Genomic DNA, 21,873 nt, shown 5'->3' on the forward strand with positions numbered 1-21,873 from the left:
TGTCAGGCAGTTCCAGAGACTGCTTGGGTTCATGGCAGCAACGTCCAATGTCATTCCATTTGGCCTCCTGTATATAAAACCCCTTAAGTGGTGGCTCAGAGCCCAAGGGTTCTCTCGGAAGGACAATCCCCTTTGCACAATTAAGGTCACACACAAACTGTGATGAGTCTATGTATGCTTGCTCTAATTGGTCATAATTACCTGTCAATATGTTATGCAAATAACGCTTTTCGGTTCATGCTAGCTGTCCAAGAGACATGCAGTGTTTTTGTATGGGTAAAAGTGTAACTATTAAAGTTCAATGATTAACTGTGTGTTCAGAGCATACCAGCTTTCTAATTATTACATCACAACTGTCAGGGTGCGAGCGAAACAGAAGGCGGAAGCCGGAGTACAGCTCACTCGGGTTTTAATTACAAGTGTGAGGGACAGAGATACACATGAGCACACACGCACGCACACACACACGCACACACACACGCGCGCACGCGCACACGCACACGGCAGTCCTTCGGTTGAGAGAGTCCAAGGTGCGCTTTGGGAGAAGTTGTGGAGTCCGAATGGAACGGATAAATAGAGTCCTGTGTAAAAACCGAAACACGAAAACATAGACCGCACGTCAGGTCCAACACATACAATAACGAACGGGGAGTGAGTGGGAATGAGGGGTTTATGTAGGAGTGGGGTGGAGTGATGATGAGTCCCAGGTGTGAATAGTTAAGCCTGGGGCTCCAGAGAGAGTGGAGGCATGAGAGACAACGAGCCCCAGGTGTGCGTGGTTAAGCCTGGAGCTCTAGGGAGAGCGGGGGGCATGAGAGCCACAAAAGGGGGCATGGCAGGTGGATCCCTGACAACAACCTTACCACACATATGCAGAAATAGATGTTGACTGCTTTGCTCTATGTCATGCAACAATATCTAATACATTTAGGTGAAGATGTACCAGAAAAAAATAGTCATTAAAGTCAAATGGATTTATTTTCATTTTAACTATATACAGTTGGAACAGTACACAGAAAAAGGGAACAATATTCCTCATCTGACAGTCGCTATGTACTTTGGGGTGGGGATTATTATTACACAGTCTGGCCATGAGTGCCCTAATGCTTTGGTATCATTTGCAAGATAAAAATGGTGAAAGTGTATGTAAAGGGTCCACAATGCTGGTAGCTTTGCAAGTCCAGGTGAGGTTCTCCACAGGTGAATTTTATTTATTTAAGTAGTTTAAAAGATAAACCACTATAGTGATTTTAGATTTTTGGCCTTATCTGATGACAAAGAAGGCCGATTTTCTTAAGGCACATAGTGACAGCTGGGGGAACGGGCTGCCTGATTTTTTGCTGCCATGATATCAAAGCCTTCAGTGCTTCTTCAGGGTTGCTGGCTGACAGATCATGAATGGCATAGATCACAGAGAGCTGCACTTCCCAGGACATACCTGCATACAAAATACATAAAATATTAGGACTTTCCTTGATGTGGTTAATAAAGAACCAAAAATAAAGCTAGATAAAGAACATGTTTATTTGTTTTAATGATACCTTTTGAGAGGTTTTGATTTCCAAACTCAATCATGTTTTTTGCAAGATTTTCAACTAACATGTTCTCCTTAAGTCCTTGTTTTCCAAGTCGCCCTGTTTTAGTTGGAAAAAGAACATGAGTGAAAAACTGAAGAATCTGGAAATTATGTGAGATACAGGATTTAAAGTAAACTTACCAAGTAGCCTGAACACTGCTCCTAAACAGATGCCTCGGAATGGTGTTTGCCCAGATCTTGTTTTCCTTAGCCAAGTGTTCAGGATCAGCCAAAGGTCCATTCTAGTAAATAAAAAAGAGAGGAATTGGATATGTTGGAGTGTCTTTGTAATGGTGATAGACCAGCCATTGTGGTTTTATGATATATTGTAAGTTTATGCAACAAAGACTGGAAAATTTGCAATATTTTATACAACCACTAGATTATTGGCCCCATAATGTAAAACCTCAGGCATAAGAATTTAGTCATAAAGTCACACCGATAGTGAAAAACGTATAGCTAAATTTACACACTTTCAGTAGCTCTGACTGTCTGAGCATTAATCCCGGAAACTTCTTTAAAAAATGCTAAATAAACATTTCCTCACAGAAGCCATCACTATATCAACATTTACCCAATTTTACCCCAAGAGTTCTTATTGCATAAAATATTTAATACAAAAATGTCTGCCTAAATATAAACTTTGCAACTGAAATACTCTCAGTGTTGATGTTATAGAAAAATAATAAATAATGTATGACCTTTTAGATTCAAGTAGTTTGAAAACTAGAAAGCTGAGAATTAAATATGCGTTCAATACCGTATAATATTGTTAAGAGTCCATGGCCAGCCCAGTTGTGCACACAGAAGATCTACGCTGAAGATGTAGTTCCAGGCAGCATCACAGAGATCATAACCATACCAGCTGCTCTTCTGGAACCTTAGACTGTGGTCTTCAAAAAGATCCTTCAGTGTGCAAACAATCATATTGTAGATGTTTCCTGGAGGGTCCTGGCAGAAAATAGATATTTTCTTTAATAACCAGTTCAGTAAAATGATGTTTACAATAATGTGGTGATAACTGAAAGGTGACAATTTTAGGTACAATGTTTACTTCCACTAATAAAAAGCCTAAAATAGTGATGTCCTTTAACACTTTTTGCTTGAACTATAAAGAAATAACTAATAACTAATAATCAACATGAATGGATGATGGAAATTGTCCCACTATATTACACTGACAATTGAAAATCAATAATTATGACGATTACCATAACTGTTCTGGCCTGATAGTGATAAACAATGAAACTAAGAGGAACACTGAGAATCAGCTACTTACCTCATCCCAGTACATATACTTGCTGAGCAAGTCTAATATGTTTCCATCTGCCTTCATTTTGCTCACTATATGAATAGCTCTGCATAAAGCGCTGTCATGGGAGAAAATACATGGCCATGCTGTCACCATGACCATAATCAGTTTGGGGGCTTCAGGAAAGTCTGCAAAGCAACAAAATATTAGAACATACATACACTGGATGGAAAGAAATACAGTGGATATAAAAAGTTGACACACCATTATGAAGTTGCAGGTTTTTCAAATATAGGACAGTAACAACAACATAACATTCTGTCCTCTGAGATAAAGCTTCTAACAATTTTACATTTAAACATGACAATGACCCAAAGCACACATCAAAATCAACAGATTCAAGGCTTCAGACAAGGATAATCAAAGTCATGGAATGGCACAACCAGAGCTTAGACCTCAATCCCATCAAAATCAATAAAATGACCTAAAAAGAGCCATACACAGGAGATCACCTCACAATTTAAAGCAGCTTGAACTTTTTTGCAAAGAAGAGTGTGATACAATTCCACGGTCTAGATGTGTGAAGTTATTCATATTTATGTGTGATGTATTCAAAAAGACTTAAAGCTGTAATAAAGGCAAAAGGTGCTTCCACGAAGTGTTAGTTGGGAGCAGTGTGCGGATTTCTGGGTAGTTGTTTTTATTTAAAATGTTCCAAATCATGACATATTAATTTTTCTCTGCTGGATTTTTGTTAATGTAACAATCTGACATTTATGTTCTTATTTTAGTCTTAATCTTTCAAAAACCTACAATTTCATAAGGGTATGTACACTTTTTATATCTATTGAACATAACCAAAAACAAGACACAGTTGGATTCTTTGTATCATTGTCCGAATCATTTTTAGTAGCTATGTAATGAAATGGCAATATAATCTCACCTTCTTTAAGAAGTCTGTAGGCGAGGGCATGTGCTTTATGAGAGTCTGCCCTCTGCTGACACAAGCCCACATAAACCCTACAGTAAGACTGCAGGAGGTCATGTACTGTAGACTCTTTCTCTGCCTTGATCAAGTCCAAAATTAAAGAGAGAAACATCTCTGCTGAAGACTAAATGAGACGGAAAAAAATGATCATCCAAAATCCAACTAAATCAAACATGTATTCAAATCATGTATTCAAAGCAAATATTAGGAATCTAAAACTTGACTGTAGATTAGGTTTGGGAAAACTACCAGACATTGCATAAACCAAAACCTGGAGTAAACATTTTACATGGCACATCATATCTACTGTTCAATTTAAAAACATCAGGACCAATGCATTATGGATTGACTTTTAAAAATGAAAAAACTCCACAATCCACAGCTAATGAATAAAGAGGTTTGAACTGCATGCAAAATAAATTGAACAGAAAATAATAACTTACCTTGTTCACACAAAACTCAGAAATGACAGAATTCTCTTCATCTGTCAGAACAGGAAGTTCACATGCTCCTTTACAAAGTGCATCAATCCTGTTTGTAGGTAACACATCAGAACAGGACTTTTGCAGTGTTTCTAATGCACTGGAGATTTGGGCTCTGGGTCTGATTGTTGTGTTTGCACAACAAACACAACACTCAGATGAAGCAGATGAAGCAGCATCAAGTTGAAGCCTTTTGGCATTTGTGGGTGGTGGCATGTCTGATCCAGTTCTCTTTTTTGTCAGGCTTGTCTTGGTGAAAGCTGGGGCAGAGGTTTTGATGGTTTGATTTTCTGAGATGAGATTTTTGGGCCTCTGATCAGAGCTTTCCTGTATGGAGGGCAGGGTTTCTGGAACAGACTTCAAAATAACAAAGGCTACCCCTTGTGATGCTGAAGTGTTGGTCGTCAGATGAGACAGAGTATTTGCTTTATTTTGAAGGCCTGCATGAATATAAAGAAAACAAGTACAATAAAAAAAAATATTTTGCATTGCTGCATGTTTTATTTCTGCATAATGAATATAGCCTATAATCTTATCATTTCTGTTCATCTTGAGTTATATTTTTAGATCTAATAATAATTTTTTTTTTGTGTGTGTTTGTATTTGAGGTAAATTTTGATTATGGCTGTCAATCAGTTAAAATATTTAACTTAATCGCACATTTTCAACTTTTTAATACTCTAATCAACATGGGCATATATTTGAATGCTTTATGCGTTTTTTATTTGTGAAACTACTGAACATAGAACATGAAGACTAAATATTCTTGTAAATATTTAAAAAGTAATTATTATGTTTTAAATAACACCATCAAGTCATCAGGACACTAAACAGAACAGAAATGTTTTCACACGGACGGTTTTAATTGCCAGGTGTGTGCATCATAGCGGATATTGATTCTGGATTTAAAACTTGCCGCATCAGTATTCGGTGGAGTTTATTTATTTATTTTTTATATCTGAGTGAATAAAGGACGTCGTGAATAAATGTGTGTTGCATTAAATGTTTTAACTTTGTCTCTTTTATATTTATTTATATATTTTTTTATAAAAATGGTCACAGAAACACTCATTTTGTCTGCATGGAGAAACACTTTTCTCTGTAATGATAATAACTAATTTTTTACAAATCAAAATACACTAATCCCCCGCTTTACCGCGGTTCAAATCTCATGCTCCCGGTTTATCGTGGAATTGTATTTGCTATATAACTAATTTGTTTCACTGATTTTCCCGGTCTCTGGTGGATAGCACAATAGACCAAAAACCTTATAGGGAATTGTTTTTATGGAGTTCCATGTTAAAATAATGAAATTTATTACTAAAAATATAATTATTAATTATAAAATGTAGTACAATGTTAATACAGTACAGTACTGTATACATAAAATAGCATTTTGGGGGTTTATCGCGGTTTTTCGTCTATCGTGGGCGGTTTTGAAACCTGTATAGAGAAACTGAAAGAGATTTCAGTATTACCTTTGCTTATTTGTTTCTCCCGTTTGAAGAATTCTTCCTGTTGAGGTACATATACAAAGATCAACTGACAAATCCAGCACAAGTGCATTTAGATTTATTTAGTCTGCATAATGTCTGCATTTTTAATAAGTAAAAAAGTACCTCAATTAAGCGCATGCGTTTCTCGAGGCTACTGACTTTGCCCTCCATGCCTCGGATTTCTAGGTTCTGTCTGGTGTCTGTTTCTAAAAAATAATTAACAAAATAAAATGAAATGGTGCTCAGATCACACCAATCACATTTTATGTTTATTTGATAGAACTGTATCATGCAGCCATAATGCACTTGTATTGTTTTACACACTGAAGGCAGAAACATCAAAACTAAAACACACCTTTAAGTTCCAATAGCTGGTTTTCACCATTTCTGCGGAAAAGAAAAGAAATATTTAGATAGAACATTAAAACCAGCCCCCACAATATTAACATGTCATATATATATATATATATATATATATATATATATATATATATATATATATATATATATATATATATATACAGTGGAACCTCGGGTTACGAATTTAATTCGTTCGGTACTTTATTCGTAACCTGAAAAGTTCGTATCCCGAGACAAATTTCCCCATAATAATGAACAGAAACTTGGTAATTCGTTCTGGACAACCAAAATATTACTTAAATAAAAATAAAGCCAATATTCACTAATATTATTTACTTTTAACATGTTATATTAAAATCATACCACATAAAAACACACAAAGAGGAAAACATCTTTACCGGGTACTTTCCCTTTGAGAAGACTCGCTGCAGGAGACGACGTTCGTAGAAGGGGGAGGAGGGAGAGTTATTGTTTGAAGGAGAATCTTATTATATTATATTATTATATATTATTATATATTATATTATAGAATATTAAAGACAGTGTTATTAACACGAACGCTGAGACAATTGTTGCATTAGAGGAAAATGAGAGCTGTTTCTTTAAGGCTACTATCAGTTGGTATTGAAGTCCAGAGTGAAATTCATTATGGGTATTGTACTTCGGAAAAGACTGTAACCCTGCTAATCTATCTTCATAAAAACAAGTAAAGTGGTTATGCATCGGCTAATGTTGTCCATCTCATCATTCCACGAGCATCAACTAACGAGTTGTTACGCTGCTGCCGGGAAAAGTTCAAGCGGATAAGTAACACGATGCTCTCGCTAGGGACACAGGACGCTAACTGATGTGACGAGCTGCGTGGATAGAGCAAAAACAACCAACCTGCCTGCGATTTTTTGGTGAGCGACGTTCGTATCCCGATATATTGTTCGTAACCAGGGGCAAAAATTTTGATGAACTGCGATTCGTAACCTGAATTATACGTATGCCGGGGCGTTCGTAACCCGAGGTTCCACTGTATATATAAATAAAGGATATTCCAGACAATATTCAAAAGGAACTGTAATTTGCAATTATTAGGTATTTGCAATTATGTCTTCCATATGTAGATGCATAAATTATGACATAATACAAAAAGTGGGGACACTCATTATGGGGGACATAATGAGGATATTCTAAAGCTCATGCAGCAAGTTAATTACAGTTCATACTCAACATGAATTGAGGTAAATACAGTTTTCATAAATGTGTGTGTGGTGTGTGTGTGTGTGAGTGTTTGTATATATATATATATATATATATATATATATATATATATATATATATATATATATATATATATATACGTATATATGTAGTTATGTAGAGCATCTATCATACAATTCTCTGTGTACGTTGATAATATCAAAATGCAGTGTTTTCGGGAAATCACAAGAAGTTTCCTGAAGAGCCTGCTGGCTCAAGCTTGACTTGTGCATTTTTGTCTGTCTTTTCTGGTTTTTCCTTTTAGGGAATTTTTTGAATCTGCGGAAAGGGAGAACAGTTTTAATCACAATTTATTAAAATGGTTGTTTTATTATTTTTTTATAACAATACGTGTTTTCTCCAATTGTTTTGTCTGTTTAAGATTCTGCTCAAGGTGACTATTGGCAGAAAAAAGAGGATTTGTGTACACGTTGCCATGACAAAGGGGGCGTGGCTTTGGGTTCGTGGCGCACGCAGCTTAGCTCCTCTGTGACGTTTGGATTTTGCCTGTAAGACTCACTGGAGTGATCCTTTTGCTTACAGCCATTAAAGGTAATTTTAATTCGTAATTACCGAGTTTAAATGACATTAAGATTTAGGTCGTTTTTTTTTAAGCTAAACATTTTTATGCTAGATGTTCTAGATGTTCATTTTCATGCTTCCCGGATGTTCTGGGTGAACACGTGACAAGCGCGCGCTCATTAATGAAATTAATTCAACTCAAGATCAGATTCGTGAATTTAAACTTGTATTGTTGTCGAAATAGATAAAAAAGTAAAGTGTAAAGTGATGTACCGATGGTGCATTTCTTCTGAAGTTGAAAGATGAAATCGCGGCTGGTTGCTTGAATTGTTCGGTGTAGTCTGCGGGCTGCTGCTCTGCGTTCGGGCTTTTTAAGCATATTGTGGCGTCACAAAGACGTGAATTTTGCGTCAATTGTGCGATGTGTGAAGTCGGATACTCCGCCCAGTAGAACAAATAGTATACAGTGATGGAATGCAGTATTTACTTGTACTCTAGGTATAAAAAAGGTATAGAATAGTATGTACAGTTACAGATAATTGGAGTACAACCAATGAATTTACTGTGTAATAGACTAACACTGAGTTTGTACAGTTCAAATAGCAGTAGACTATAATTCTAAGATGAGAGATTTTAATTAGAGACATGTCATAGAGACATTTTTTTTTGCCAATGCTCTTCTCAATTACAAAAAATTAACATGTGCTGATGGCAAACTCTGAGCTAGTTTTAATGAGGTTTAATGACTGTTTGAACTTGCACTAAGGGAGGTTCAGAAGGAAGAACTTCAACCTATTCTACTCCACTCTGACCTTTTTTCCCCATGCACCATCTGCCTTATCTGTCAGATCAATTTATACTTTATTAGTGTCATCAAACGACACAATCTCATTCAGCATAAAACAATGACTGTAACCCAGGATATAGGCTATCTGACACTGTGGTGTTTTTCAAGTCAACTTTGTTTGATGCTTTTTTGTGGTCTAACTCCTTAGTGAAAGATTATACTCTAGCACAGACATGGGCAAACTGGTTTTATTAATCCGGCCCGCCGAATGTGACTAAATTATATTTAAATAGGTACGGGTAAACCTTGTTCAATTTACCTTTCCCCTGTAATGCCCACGTTTACCCAAAAGATGGCGCACTTCAGCTACATTGACCTTGTTCGCGTGTATTACTCTCTTCTTCTCTTATGAGCCCTTCTGCAAAAAATTATCTTATCAAAGAAAAGAAAAGTGGATAGTGAGCGCCAAGTGTTTAATACGGAGTGGACAACAAAATATTTTTTCACTGAGGTCCGATCAAAAAGCCCCTCACAGATCCAGGTTAACTGACCAACACCTCGGATCTTTCCTGAGAATTGCCACAACAAAACTTACTCCAGACTTTGATGAACTGGCAAAATAAGGAGTTCAACAACACTGTTCCCACTGAAACTGAACTTGAGTTTTTATGCTGTGTTTATTGATGCACTGGCAAAAAAAAAAAAGAATCAACAAGTTGTTGACCTTTTGGCACTTGATGAAACTGAATTTGTGTTTTTCTGCTGTGTTTATTCAACTGAAATTTAATAAAAACGTATTATTAATTTAACTAATGCATTTGGAAAACAATTTGTACAATGAGCCATGCATATTCATGCTTTGCTACATGTTACAGGCCAAATCTCTAATGTAATATATATATATATATATATATATATATATATATATATATATATATATATATATATATATATATATATATATATATCCTGGCCAGGCCCCTCCTTCAAATTTTAGTGAGTCAAAAAGTTTGCCCACCCCTGCTCTAGCATGCATTTTCTTGTTTTGCTCTTCTAGTTTGGTAATACTCAGAGTGTGTTCTTGCGCATATGTTAGGCAAAATTCTCTGTGGCAACAGATACTTTCTTTTACATTTTTCTTCCTGATACATACATCAAGCACATTTTGACATTTTTCAATAGACGACACTTTGTCTGGATTAATTCTATATTTCCATGTCCAATCTTTCCTGACCAATTCTGTTATTATTGAACTCATGTGTTTACACAACATTGATATGAATTCACAATCAGACCACAGAGGGTCTCAGTTCTCAGTTGCGAGGATCAATCTAGCATTACTGCAAAACATTTTAGTTAACCTTCCCCACCTAAACAGAGGGAAAAGTTAAATTCTTCCCTGATACTCAGAGGATAATCACAAACAATAAATGTCTTAAAATATGTTAAACAGCTGCAGTTCTGTTAAAAAATTAGTCATCATCTGTTTATCAGGGATGAAGTTGGTTTATCTTCTGTTTAGGCAAAAAAGGTTAACAGCACACTACTTCCTCTCTGCCCCCCTTTTGAGCACACAAGCATTTATGAGCGCCCCTAATGATAGGGTTAACCATAACATGCCAAAACTACTTGGAACTATTCTGACAGTAAAACTGGTACAACAATGTGTTTGTACAGTTACAGTACATGAGCAATAGACTGTAACACAATGCACAGTTACATGTGCACATGATTGTAACACTGAGTATGTACAGTTACATGTGCAGTAGATCATAACACTAAGTATGTGCTGTTACATGAGCAGTAGACTATAACACTGAGCATGTACAGTTCTATGAGTAGTAGACTCTAGCACTAAGTAGAAACAGTTACATGAGCAGTGTGTGTGTGTGTGTGTGTGTGTGTGTGTGTGTGTGTGTGTGTGTGTGTTAGCTATGAGCAACATGGAACACTTTAAACTTATCAGATATTTGACTTTGTAGGTACATTTTATACATGCCATGATTTTTTGTTGAAATTCACAAAATAAAGTCACTGTATATAAAAACTCACATGCTCATGTATTTTGTAGTGTGTTTGTACTTTGAGTGCCTTGGGACTTAGTATGTGAGCAGATGTGTGATGCGTACAAGATACTGTGATGCAACAGTCGTGTATGCAAATGAGCTCCTACCATTTTATCACAAAACTCGAGAATCTGAATCTCCCGAATTTTGTTATATATAAATATACAGTGGTGTGATAAAGTGTTTGCCCTGATTTCTTATTTTTTCACGTTTGTCACACTTTAATGTTTCAGATCATCAAAATAATTTAAATATTAGTAAAAGATAACAGAAGTGAACACAACATGCAGAGCACAAAAGTTAAACTTTTGTCTCGTCAGTCTACAGAGTATTTTCCCAATAGTTTTAAAGATCATCGAGATGTTTTCTGTCAAAACTGAGATGAGCCTTTATGTTCTTTTTGCTCAACAGTGGTTTTCGTCTTGGTACTCTGCCATGCAGATCATTTTTGCCGAGTCATAAACACTGACCTTAACTGAGGCAAGTGATGCCTGCAGTTCTTTGGATGTTGTTGTGGGGTCTTTTGTGACCTCTTGGATAAGTTGTCGCAGTGCTCTTGGGGTAATTTTGGTCAGCCGGCCACTCCTGGGAAGGTTCTCCACCATGTTTTTGCAATTTGTAAAATAATGGCTCTCACTGTGGTTCTCTGGAGTCTCAGAGCTTTATAAATGGCTTTATAACCTTTTCCAGACTGATAAATCTCAAGTACTTTCTTTCTCATTTGTTTTTAGAATTCTTTGGATCTCAGCATGCTGTCTAGCTTTTGAGAATCTTTTGGTCTACTTTGTCAGGCAGGTCCTATGTAAGATATTTCTTGATTGCAACAGGTGTGGCAGTAATCAGGCCTGGCTAGAGAAATCGAACTCGGGTGTGATAAACCAAAGTTTTAACGGGGGGGCAAACGCTTTTTCACACAAGGCCATGTAGTTTTGGATTTTGTTTTCCCTCAATAATAAAAACCTTCATTTAAAAATTGCATGTTGTGTTTACTTGTGTTATCTTTTACTAATATTTAAATTAGTTTGATGATCTGAAACATTAAAGTGTGTCAAACATGCAAAAAAAGAAAAAAGAAAAATAAGGAAGGGGGCAAACACTTTTTCATACCACTGTATATACATTCAGAAACCATTCAATATATTCAAAATTCAATTAATATTCTCACGTTTCATTCAATATCTTGAGAATTAATTCAACATTCTTACATTTCATATAATATATTCAGAATCCATTAAAAATATTTGGAGTTTTCATTAAGTTCTCTCAAGGATGATTTCCTAAACGGCATACTTAATGCTTTAATGCGTCTCTCTCTCTCTCTCTCTCTCTCTCTCTCTCTCTCTATATATATATATATATATATATATATATATATATATATATATATATATATATATATATACACACACACACACACACACACACACACACACACACACACACACACACTATAGCTATGTATAAATGAGGAGAGTGTTTTTTAGTGGTTTTGTGGTATTTTATTTACAGTGCACATGAGTGATTGGGGAAAGGGAGAAGTGAAGACATGGAAAAGTGCGCTTTACAGTCTGTTAGTTGTCACTGGTTTGACCACGGAGGTGAATAAGAGTGGCGCTGCTCTGGATCAGAGTCGTTCGGTGCCACAACCGTGTCGAGGGTAGTTGTCCATCCTGTCTGTATAGCCTCGGTACGTAGGAGCTCTAGTGGGCTGGGGGAGCGTGGTACGAGCTGCCGTTGTCACTGCTATAGTACTCTCCGCTGTAACTGCTGGTGTGCTTCCTGCAAAGAAACTGCAAGCGACCACTTCCATTACTCGCTAGTCCTTCTCCAACTCAATGTCTTCCATGGCTTCTTTTATTTATGCCGCTCTCCTCATTCGGTGCACATGGCAAAAGGGCGGAGCATCCCAACGAGGCACGGCTGCAGCTGTGAACTGATGCTTTTTATAGCAAATGTGACTTACACAGTTGAACCTTTTGATCAGGTCTCAGGTCATTATGGTGAGAGATTACTCTAGGCTTAAAGCATAAATAAAAGGAGCCATGGAAGAGAGCGAGTGCCTTTTGCCATGTGCGCCAAGGCTCTCCACAACACAGGTGCTGATGTGGCACCGCAGATCCACACCTCAGCCCTTCACCATTGTCCAGTGATCAAATTAAATCACTGAGCATTAAACAACAACCAAATATGCATCTGCACTCTAGCGGAGGCCAAGGCCAAACCTCTCTCTCCACTCTTGAAAGGATTAAAAGACTCAACCTCTGTAAATGTTAAAATATTATACTTGCTACAACACTTCCCTATGACTAATCCAGTTATGTGATTCAAAGTGATCTTTAAATGAAAATGCATTAAAAGATAACATCATCTTGAACATTCTTGGTCCAGCACACACATTGACTCTCAGATACTTTGCACATCGCAGAGAGCCAACTTTTGGCGAGAGGTTAGGCCAGTGCTCTCTTTAATCATCTACTTTATCCTTCTCTGAAGTGCTCGAATTCCACTCTAATATCTGTGAAACACAATCAGAGCAGTAAATGTCCATGCTATTTTGTATTTTATTAAATTTTTTCTTGCCTCCTTTACCCAACACTTTCCTGCTAGACTTTCAAGCCCTTGTACCTTAATAATAAGACAGATGCTGGATTCTCCTCCTTAAGTTACTTGTGTCTGCTTGCAGTCCCCCCACTTGTTTTCCTGTACATACTTCAGTGACTCTTTTGCAATGATTCAAATTATACCACATAGACCTGTCTTCCACCAGGATCGCTGTTGGAATAGCCGCTATGACGTTGTAGGGCCACTTCCTGCTGGTTTTGTTACACTCCTACGGAACACCCTCAGATAGACCCGGTCTCCTGGAACAGTCCTCCTTTTCAGGCTCCTTGCCTTTTTTTTCCTGCATATAGATTGCTTTATGTATTGCAGTTAGTTTTCTTGCAATCAGCTAGGTAGTCTTACCTATGATGATGTATTGTGTGATCAATTCAACTTTCTGTTTTGTCATTTCTCCATACCATGTCTTTTCTAAGATGGTATTCTAAGCTTATCACTTCCTATCTGACCTAACCAATAGATATAAATTTTTGGCTCAGTGATCATTATCTGATTTCTTATACCTTTTATGTCTACCTACACACCTTCTGGTGAGCACCATATTTGTAACCCTAATTTACACAATGCATCTCTTCCTAACAAATTAACAGGCATCTGATTTGAGACTAGAACAGGTATAGTCACACTTTTGTATTACTTGTAGTCAAACTGGAGCAGTCATAGGAATTAGCTGCTTCTGTCCAGAGAATCCTACCGTCTTTGCAAATTTCCCAGACATAGTGATATGTGAGGCATTAATGGAATTTAGAAAACCCCGGGTTCGATCCCTGGTCAGGGAACCAACCCCAGCCATTAGGGTTGCACAAGCCTTAGTGCCGGTCCCAAGCCCGGATAAATGGGAAGGGTTGCGTTCGGAAGGGCATCCAGGGAGTAGAGGAGTAGGCTCAGAACACAGCCCTGTGGGATGCCAGTGTTCAAAATGAGGGTTGAGGATATCTGTTTGCCCATCCTAACAGATTGAGGTCTGTTGGTGAGAAAGTCCAGAATCCATCTGCAAGTGGAGGTGCAGAAAACCAGGTCACTGAGCTTAGTGATCAGTATAGTAGGAAGGACTGTATTAAACGCAGAGCTAAAGTCAATGAACGGCATTCTGATGTACCGTATTTTTCAGAATATAAGCTGCTACTTTTTTCCCATGTTTTGAACCAGGTGGCTTAAACAACGAAGCGGCTAATATATGGATTTTTCCTGGGTTTTTCCCGGTTTCACAAACTTCAAGCGAAAAAACTAAGTGACATAACATTAGACCAATTAAATTTCCGAACGGAAATGAAAAAACGCACTTCACCTGTGTTCTGAGCTGCACGGCTCCAGGAGAAAAACTTCCACCGGTGGCGCATGACGATGACAAAAGATAAACTCCCCAGAGAAATACTGTGGTACCTTGACCTACGAGTTTAATTTGTTCCATGGACTAGCTCGTATCTCAATTTGCTCGCACATCAAATCAGTTTTACATATTGAAAATACTTAAAATGGCATTAATCCGTTCCAACCCTCAAAATGACACCCCGTTTTTATGTTTCATGTTAATAAATTGGAAAATACATTTCTAAATAACAAATCTTGTATAAAAACATAATAGAAAGAGTATGTAGAGATATAATAAGGTTTTATAGTGTATTTTCCTTGGAGATGAGACGACTTGAGCTAACGAAAACACCGGTGGGGTGTGTGTGTGTGTGTGTGTGTGTGTGTGTGTGTGTGTGTGTGTGTGTGTGTGTGTGTGGAGGGGGGTTAGAGGTGATAAGCGGAGGCGGAGGGTAAACTTGTTTTTACTATCACTCCTGTATCCCTAAACTTTAAAATTTGTACTTTTTCTTCTTTGCTTATCTTAAATTGCGTAACAAAGCTAAAAAAATCGACCGAATGACCGCTTGTATCTCGGAAAACTTGTACATTAATGCACTCGTAGGTCAACGTACCACTGTAGTTGTGAAAGGAAGAGGAAGACAGCGAACAATGACTTACTTGGTCGGCTACTGTTTAGATACAAGCCGTTGTAACGCGTTGAGTCTGGGTGAAGGGAGAGCTCATTAAAACTCCAGTTGCAACAGAAATCATATAAGCACAGACAGGTTTCCAAAACTCGTGCTTTTTTATTTTTCTTGACAACAGTGGTTAGTCAAAGAAACTTAGAAATGAGCATCAGAAAATAATAAGGACATAATCTTCGGTCTCCACACACGCAGTAATACCGGAAGAATGCAGTGGCATGCTGTACTCCCAAAATACCGCTATGCTTCTAATAGAAGCGCAACATATTGCATTTAGTGTCTTTTGTTAAAGCCTGTGTAAAGTTCATTAGTTTCAGTTTCAGTTTAGACACCTGCAGCTTATAGACAGGTGCGACTTATTTATGTTACAAATAAAAATCTTTGTCAAATTCAGTGGGTGTGGCTTATATATGGGTGCACTTTATAGTCCGGAAATTACGGTAGGTGTTGTTTTTATTCAGGTGGGTGAGTAGGCGGGAGTGCAACTTGGCGAAAGTCATTAAGGCATTCAGCAGCTGAGTGCTTACGCACTGGTGTGATGGTTGTAGTCTTTAGGCATGAGGAACCGTGGCTTTGGTCAGTAACAGGTTGAAAATATCAGTGAAAACCTGTGCCAGTTGTTCAGTGCATGCTTTTAGAACACGTCCCGGTATGCCGTCCCGGACCAGCTGCCTTGCGTGCATCCACTCTGCTAAATGCTGAATAGATGTCCGATGATAAGAGTGAAAGTGAACTGTGAGCATAGGAAATGTCCTATGCCTTGATCAAAAAGAGCCAAAAGGTGAGTTCATTCGGCAGGAAGGTACTGCTGGTTGGTTGAGATTGTGGTGTCGATTTGTTGTCTGTCATGGTCTGAATGCCTTTTCACATGCGTCTGGAGACAGAGTTGTGGAAGTGCTCTTCTATGTGGATTTTATATGTATGTTTGATTCTAGTAATACCACTTTTTTAGGTTGGCCATGACTCTGTTGTAGTCCTCTGCATTGTCAGATTTTAAAGCAGCATCTTTTGCTTTCAACAGGAGATGGACCCCAGGGTTCATCCAGGGCTTCTTATTAGGAAAGCATTTTACGTGTTTGACAGTAGTGACATTGTCAATGCACGTGTTGATATGGTCCAAAACAGACAATGTGTAAATGTCCATGTCTGTGTGAAAGTCCAGTGTGAGGCAAACATGTTCCAGTCAGTATCCTGAAAATGTTGCTGTAGAGGAGAAATGGCTCCTCTGGCCATACCTTTACTGTCCTCACAGCTGGTTTCATCTGTTTGATCAGTGGTATTTGGCAGTGGCGGGTGGTCATGGCCAGCAAAGCCTTCTCTTTTTTAGAATTGTCTGTAAATGTATTAAGGCCCTGTTGCCTGTTGTTTTTCTTTAGTGTAAGAAGATTTTTTACTTGATTTAGACCAACTGCTGTACCAATGTACTGTCCAATCTGTAAGATATATCCATGTTATTACAAACCTCAGAAAATTAGCTTGCTAGGGAGTTGTACCACCACAACAGTGGCTCATTGACAAAAAGGCCTATAATGTTTTGTGTTGAAATCACAGTGCAGTTGTACCCAATTTAGCTGATATTCATTGCAATTTGTATAGCCATGGTACCACGGTCACAGCAATAACGAAGGGGAGCTGCAACTAACCAACATTAAGCATTTAGAACAATTAATGTACCATTGGACTGATCACTTTGGATTTAAGACATAATCATGTAACTAACACCTCAGAATCTACCATTGCAACGACTGAAGACCTACCTCTTCCTGAAACACTTAAATTAGCACTTTCCAAGTTTGTAGAATTCTAGGGTTATATTTATATTAAGTTTGTAATCTTGAATACCAGTGTAGATTTATTCATTACTAGAGACTTAAAGCACTTTTGTTTGTCGCTCTGGATAAGGGCGTCTGCTAAATGCCACAAATGTAAATGTAAATGTACCATTGCCTGCCAGTTAAATCAACACAAGCAGTCTATAAATGGTTGTGCCGATAAACAAAACAGTTGTGCCCATGTTCCTAATCTTTGCTAATCAGAAGATTAGTGTGGGCTTTGGATGTGTAAACACAAAGTATGGAATGATTTTGTGTCAGGAATATTTGTTGGAACATCCGATTAGGGTACAGCAAAGTTTTGGTCAAACGAGTAGAACCATGTGGAACAAGAGGAGATTTTTTTGAAAACCGCATCCAACAAAGCATTTCGGTTTAGTACGAGAAGCACGGACATGCCACATGCAAATTGGCTCTTCAGTCTACCTGGTGTACAATTAAAGTTACTAGAGAGACAAGTGGAAAAGCACAACAACTCTGGTGGGTCTCGAAACACAACCTATGAATAGCTCTACCACTGAATCTAGAAGTCCAAAGCGCTAGCCATTGTGCCACAGAGCCCTATGTTGCACAGGGCTTTTATTTTATATCTCGTAACTGTTCATCTTAATGGCTGGCTCGTAGTTTGTATAAAAGCACAGTTTTTTCCATTGCTAACAAATACTATCAAGCTTTTAAAGGGTCAGAGCAAAGCCTGCAATTCACCATTCAGTGCCCCAGAGAAACCATCTTATCCACTTGCAATGATAAATATCAAGCCATAAAGAAAAAGCTGGAAAGCACTCAAGCTGAAGCAGCAAAGGACAACTGCACCAGGCACTGCTGGGATTCAAACCCAGGATCTCCTGTTTACAAGAAAGGCACTTTAACCAACTAAGCCACAGCGCCTCAATGCCACTTGGCACATACTCAGCCAGCTGTTGAGTGGAAATTCTTTGCTATTAGATCTAGAAAAAAAATATTGCATGGACATATGCTTTCGAGCTAACAGCTAATAAGGCAGAAGCATAGATTTGATTTTTGTCTTGATTTACATTTACATTTACATTTGCGGCATTTAGCAGACGCCCTTATCCAGAGCAACGTACAAAAGTGCTTTAAATCTCTAGTAATGAATAAATCTACACTGGTACGCAAGATTACAAACTCGATATAAATATAACTCGAATTCTAAAAACTTGGAAAGTGCTAATTTAGGTATTTCGGGAAGAGGTAGGTCTTCAGTCGTCGCTTAAAGATAATCAGGGACTCTGCTGTACGACATCTAGGGAAGTTCATTCCACCACCTCGGTGCCAGAACAGAGAAGAGCATTGAAGTGTACTTACCTCTCATTCTAAGAGAAGGTGGTACCAGTCGAGGATTGCTGGAGGATCTCAGTTTTTTGTTCATACAGTTTTGGTGTCAGAAGCGAGATACTTTCAGCAATATCCAAAAAGGGAAATCACGCATCAAGGTACGTTTTTTAAGATACTTACTTGTTTGCGGGGATTGTCCCGTATGCCAGCCAATAGGGGCTGCATATGTGTTCGTGTCTTGGTTATGCATTAATTGTTTAATTAATGATAATTTCCTTTGGTGGGATGATTTCGTCGCGACATTGGTTTCCTCACCTTAGATGTAAGATGCAAGATTAGAAGACGTTTTTTACGGTCTGTCTAATATAGGCGATATTGTCTGAAGTATCCAAAAGAATCCACGATAATTTATATGCCCGAAAAAAATAGATAAATGAAAAATTAATTGTTAAAAAAAAAAAAAAAAAAGTGAGAGAAAAGTGAAAAGGAAGTAAAGAAAAACAGACATTTTGAAAAGACTTTAATCTTGTTTTGGCTCTATAGTCTATTTTTTTCTCCTAACTTACAAAATTTGTGATTCAATTGGAGAGATTGGATTACTTTTTTTGTTTGATGACTGCGATCCCCCTGGTGCCTAGTGTTCTGTGTATTGTCTGTGTATTAAGTGTTGTGTGTCTGTTCTTTGTTCTGTGTTAAGGAGATGGGTCATAACGTTTCTCGCCCATTGCCGGAAGAAAATCCCAAAGATTGGATGTATAGGAATAGTGCCGGTTACTAGACTAATCCTTATTTAGATAATTTGGCAGGATGGAGTGAATGCATGTCGCAGGTAGATAATTTTCCTAGACATGGGTCATTTAAGACCCGCGATATGGAAAATGCGTATTCCATGGTGAACGGTGGATGGGGCGATCCGAATTGGGACTACACTTATATGCGTGAGTCCTATGATAAATGGGTAAATATGAAGAAGTACTGGGACAAAGGTCCAGAAAGAGTCAATGCTTCTAAATGCTCTTTGAATAAGAAACAATCGCCTCCACCATACAATTCGACACCGTCTACTAGCCCTGGTCTTTATCCTGCGCTGCCAGTTGCTACATCTTTACAGCCCGCTTTTGCATTTGTACGAGAGCGAAATGAAATACATGTTAAACCAGCGAAAGCTAGTGATATTGAAACTATATGTAGGAGTCTTCCTATTCCAACTAACCCCACAAAATATGTACAGATCTTGAAAAGCCACACTCGGTATGCACAGTTAACGGGCCCTGATTTTAGAACTATTCTTTTGCGTACTTTGGGAGACGATGTTACAGAGGAGTTGATCATAGAAAAATGTCCGACCTTCGCGCGAGTTAATGATGCCATTACAGGCGAGGGCACGGCCGCGAATCGTCACCAGATTTTTTGGGGAAACGACGCCAATGTAATGCAAATGTATAATGAGCTAAAGGATTTTCTGGATAACAGAATAGCATCCAAGCGTGACATTTCACATGCAGCTAACACTAAGCAGGGTTTTAAAGAAACGCCGTCTGCCTTTGTGGTTCGTTTTAAAGCAGCATGGGAGAATGATTCTAAACTGCCAACTGATGATACACACAATGTGTTGTTTATAAATACTTGTTTGAATACCATGAAAGCTTCTCAGGCTCAACTGATTCGCATCACGACAGACAGATTACTCGAGAAGTCGGTAGATCAGTTCTGTGCTAGAATTAGAGATTTAGATGCCGCTGGAGGTTTTCAGTCCGCTTCTGGTTTAGTTAAGTCTGAACCCACTATGTTCTTTGCTGCAACAGGAAGTGGTGCATCCCAGCCACAGTACAAAACTCAAGGAGGAGGTTTTAGGAAAAAGGGGAGGTGCAATTATTGTGGGAAGTCTGGTCATTGGGTTAAAACTTGTAGAAAGAGAATGTAAGATGAGAGAAGGGGCGTAGCCACTCAGCGAGTAGAGAATGCAAACCAGCATGCAGTTATGCAGAGGCCCACACAGCAGCAATATCCAACTCAATGGACTTCTGCATAGGGCAGCCTACGGAGCGACGAACCCCATGATTTTTCGATGATAACTTTATCCTACAGTAATCACCCTTCGACCTTGCCTAATGTCACGTTGCACATAGACAATAAAGACTATTGATTTCTTGTTGATACTGGCGCTACCTGTTCTTCAATTGCTGGGGGTGAATATTCTGGTCCCATTTCAGGAAAAAGTATCCGCTCCGTGGGAATAGATGGGGTTCCAATTTCATGTCCTGTAAATCACCTTTTGCCTGTAGTGACACCGACTGGTACTAATTTTTACCATAGCTTTACAATAATTCCAAACTCGCCTTTAAACCTTTTAGGAAGAGATATGATGCACAAAATGGGAATGGAGATTCTGTTTTTTGAAAGCAATGTCTCACTGTCTTTTCCTTCTGTCCTCATGCTCTCAACCGAGCCACAGCCACATCCGGAAGATTTTTTCCAAGATAGTACAGAGGTCCTGGCTGATGAACCGAATTTAGGTGAAGTTAACCCTAAATTATGGGCCTCTCACAAAGATGAGGCAGGTTTAATCCAGGTAAAACCGTATCATGCACTCATGAAAACACACCATCCGATTTTTGTTAAACAATGTCCATTGTCGAAAGAGAAGAATGTTGGCATTGCTCCAGTTATTGACAATTTATTGTCACAAGGTGTTTTGATCGAGACACATTCACCGTATAACACACCGATTAATCCCGTCTTGAAGGCAGATAAAAAATGCTGGAGGCTAACACAAGATTTACGTGAGATTAATAAATTAGTTATTCCGTTAGCTCCTTTGGTGCCCGATGTAGCTACCATTGTTAACTCTATACCAGCGACTCACAGATTTTTTACTGTGATTGATCTTTGTTCTGCTTTTTTCAGTGTCCCTTTTTTTTCAGTGGCCTCAGAGACGCAGCCGCTTTTCGCATTTACCTATAGGGGACATCAATTCACCTGGACCCGTCTTCCTCAGGGTTTTGTTGACTCGCCAGCCGTATTCTCCGCTGTAGTGCACAGAACTTTGGCTGATATACACCTTCCAGAAACAACCTGCATTCTTCAATACGCAGATGACATCCTTGTCACAGGACTGACTGAGCAGGACTGCCACAAAGCATCAGTGATTGTCTGCAATGTCCTGGCTCAGGCTGGATTTAAAGCTTCACACCAGAAACTATTAAGCCTTCTTCTCAGCCGCATTCAGCTGTAGTAGCTCTGCGTGATCTGCTAGACGATATTGACTTAGATGGCTTTGACGACACACATGATTGCCTTAAACACATTGAACAAGAGACCTCTTGTAGGCCCGATCTTTTAGATAAGGCCC

At 38.4% G+C, this 21,873-nt stretch overlaps 1 protein-coding gene and 1 non-coding gene across 3 annotated transcripts; both read right to left on the minus strand.

The window, feature by feature from the left end:
* Nucleotides 1-1,066: 1,066 nt before the first annotated feature.
* LOC124382962 (little elongation complex subunit 1-like) lies at nt 1,067-10,793 on the minus strand. Of its 2 annotated transcripts, XM_046845341.1 has the most exons (13): nt 10,764-10,793; nt 8,198-8,418; nt 7,538-7,681; nt 6,150-6,181; nt 5,918-6,000; nt 5,777-5,813; nt 4,260-4,738; nt 3,772-3,940; nt 2,856-3,016; nt 2,337-2,527; nt 1,718-1,818; nt 1,542-1,634; nt 1,067-1,438 (listed from the first exon to the last, which is right to left on the minus strand). In XM_046845341.1, the coding sequence occupies exons 2-13, from the start codon at nt 8,206-8,208 to the stop codon at nt 1,251-1,253; spliced, it is 1,689 nt and encodes a 562-aa protein (XP_046701297.1). In that variant the 5' UTR covers nt 8,209-8,418; nt 10,764-10,793; the 3' UTR covers nt 1,067-1,250. The 2 variants fall into 2 exon arrangements, with proteins under 2 accessions (XP_046701297.1, XP_046701298.1); XM_046845342.1 differs by lacking the exon at nt 7,538-7,681.
* A 7,246-nt stretch (nt 10,794-18,039) lies between these two features.
* trnat-ugu lies at nt 18,040-18,113 on the minus strand. The gene has a single exon. It is a non-coding gene; the product is annotated as a tRNA-Thr (tRNA).
* Between the last annotated feature and the right edge of the window lie 3,760 nt (nt 18,114-21,873).

The sequence above is a fragment of the Silurus meridionalis genome, chromosome 3 (assembly GCF_014805685.1).
Source record: "Silurus meridionalis isolate SWU-2019-XX chromosome 3, ASM1480568v1, whole genome shotgun sequence".
Classification (NCBI taxonomy): domain Eukaryota; kingdom Metazoa; phylum Chordata; class Actinopteri; order Siluriformes; family Siluridae; genus Silurus; species Silurus meridionalis.

What these genes read in the sequence shown, in the direction of transcription:
- LOC124382962 (XM_046845341.1), bottom strand. An exon ending in AACGCATGCGCTTAATTGAG is followed by an intron (nt 5,814 to 5,917) that starts GTACTTTTTTAC and finishes GTACCTCAACAG; the next exon opens with GAAGAATTCTTCAAACGGGA. An exon ending in AAATCAAAACCTCTCAAAAG is followed by an intron (nt 1,439 to 1,541) that starts GTATCATTAAAA and finishes TTTTGTATGCAG; the next exon opens with GTATGTCCTGGGAAGTGCAG.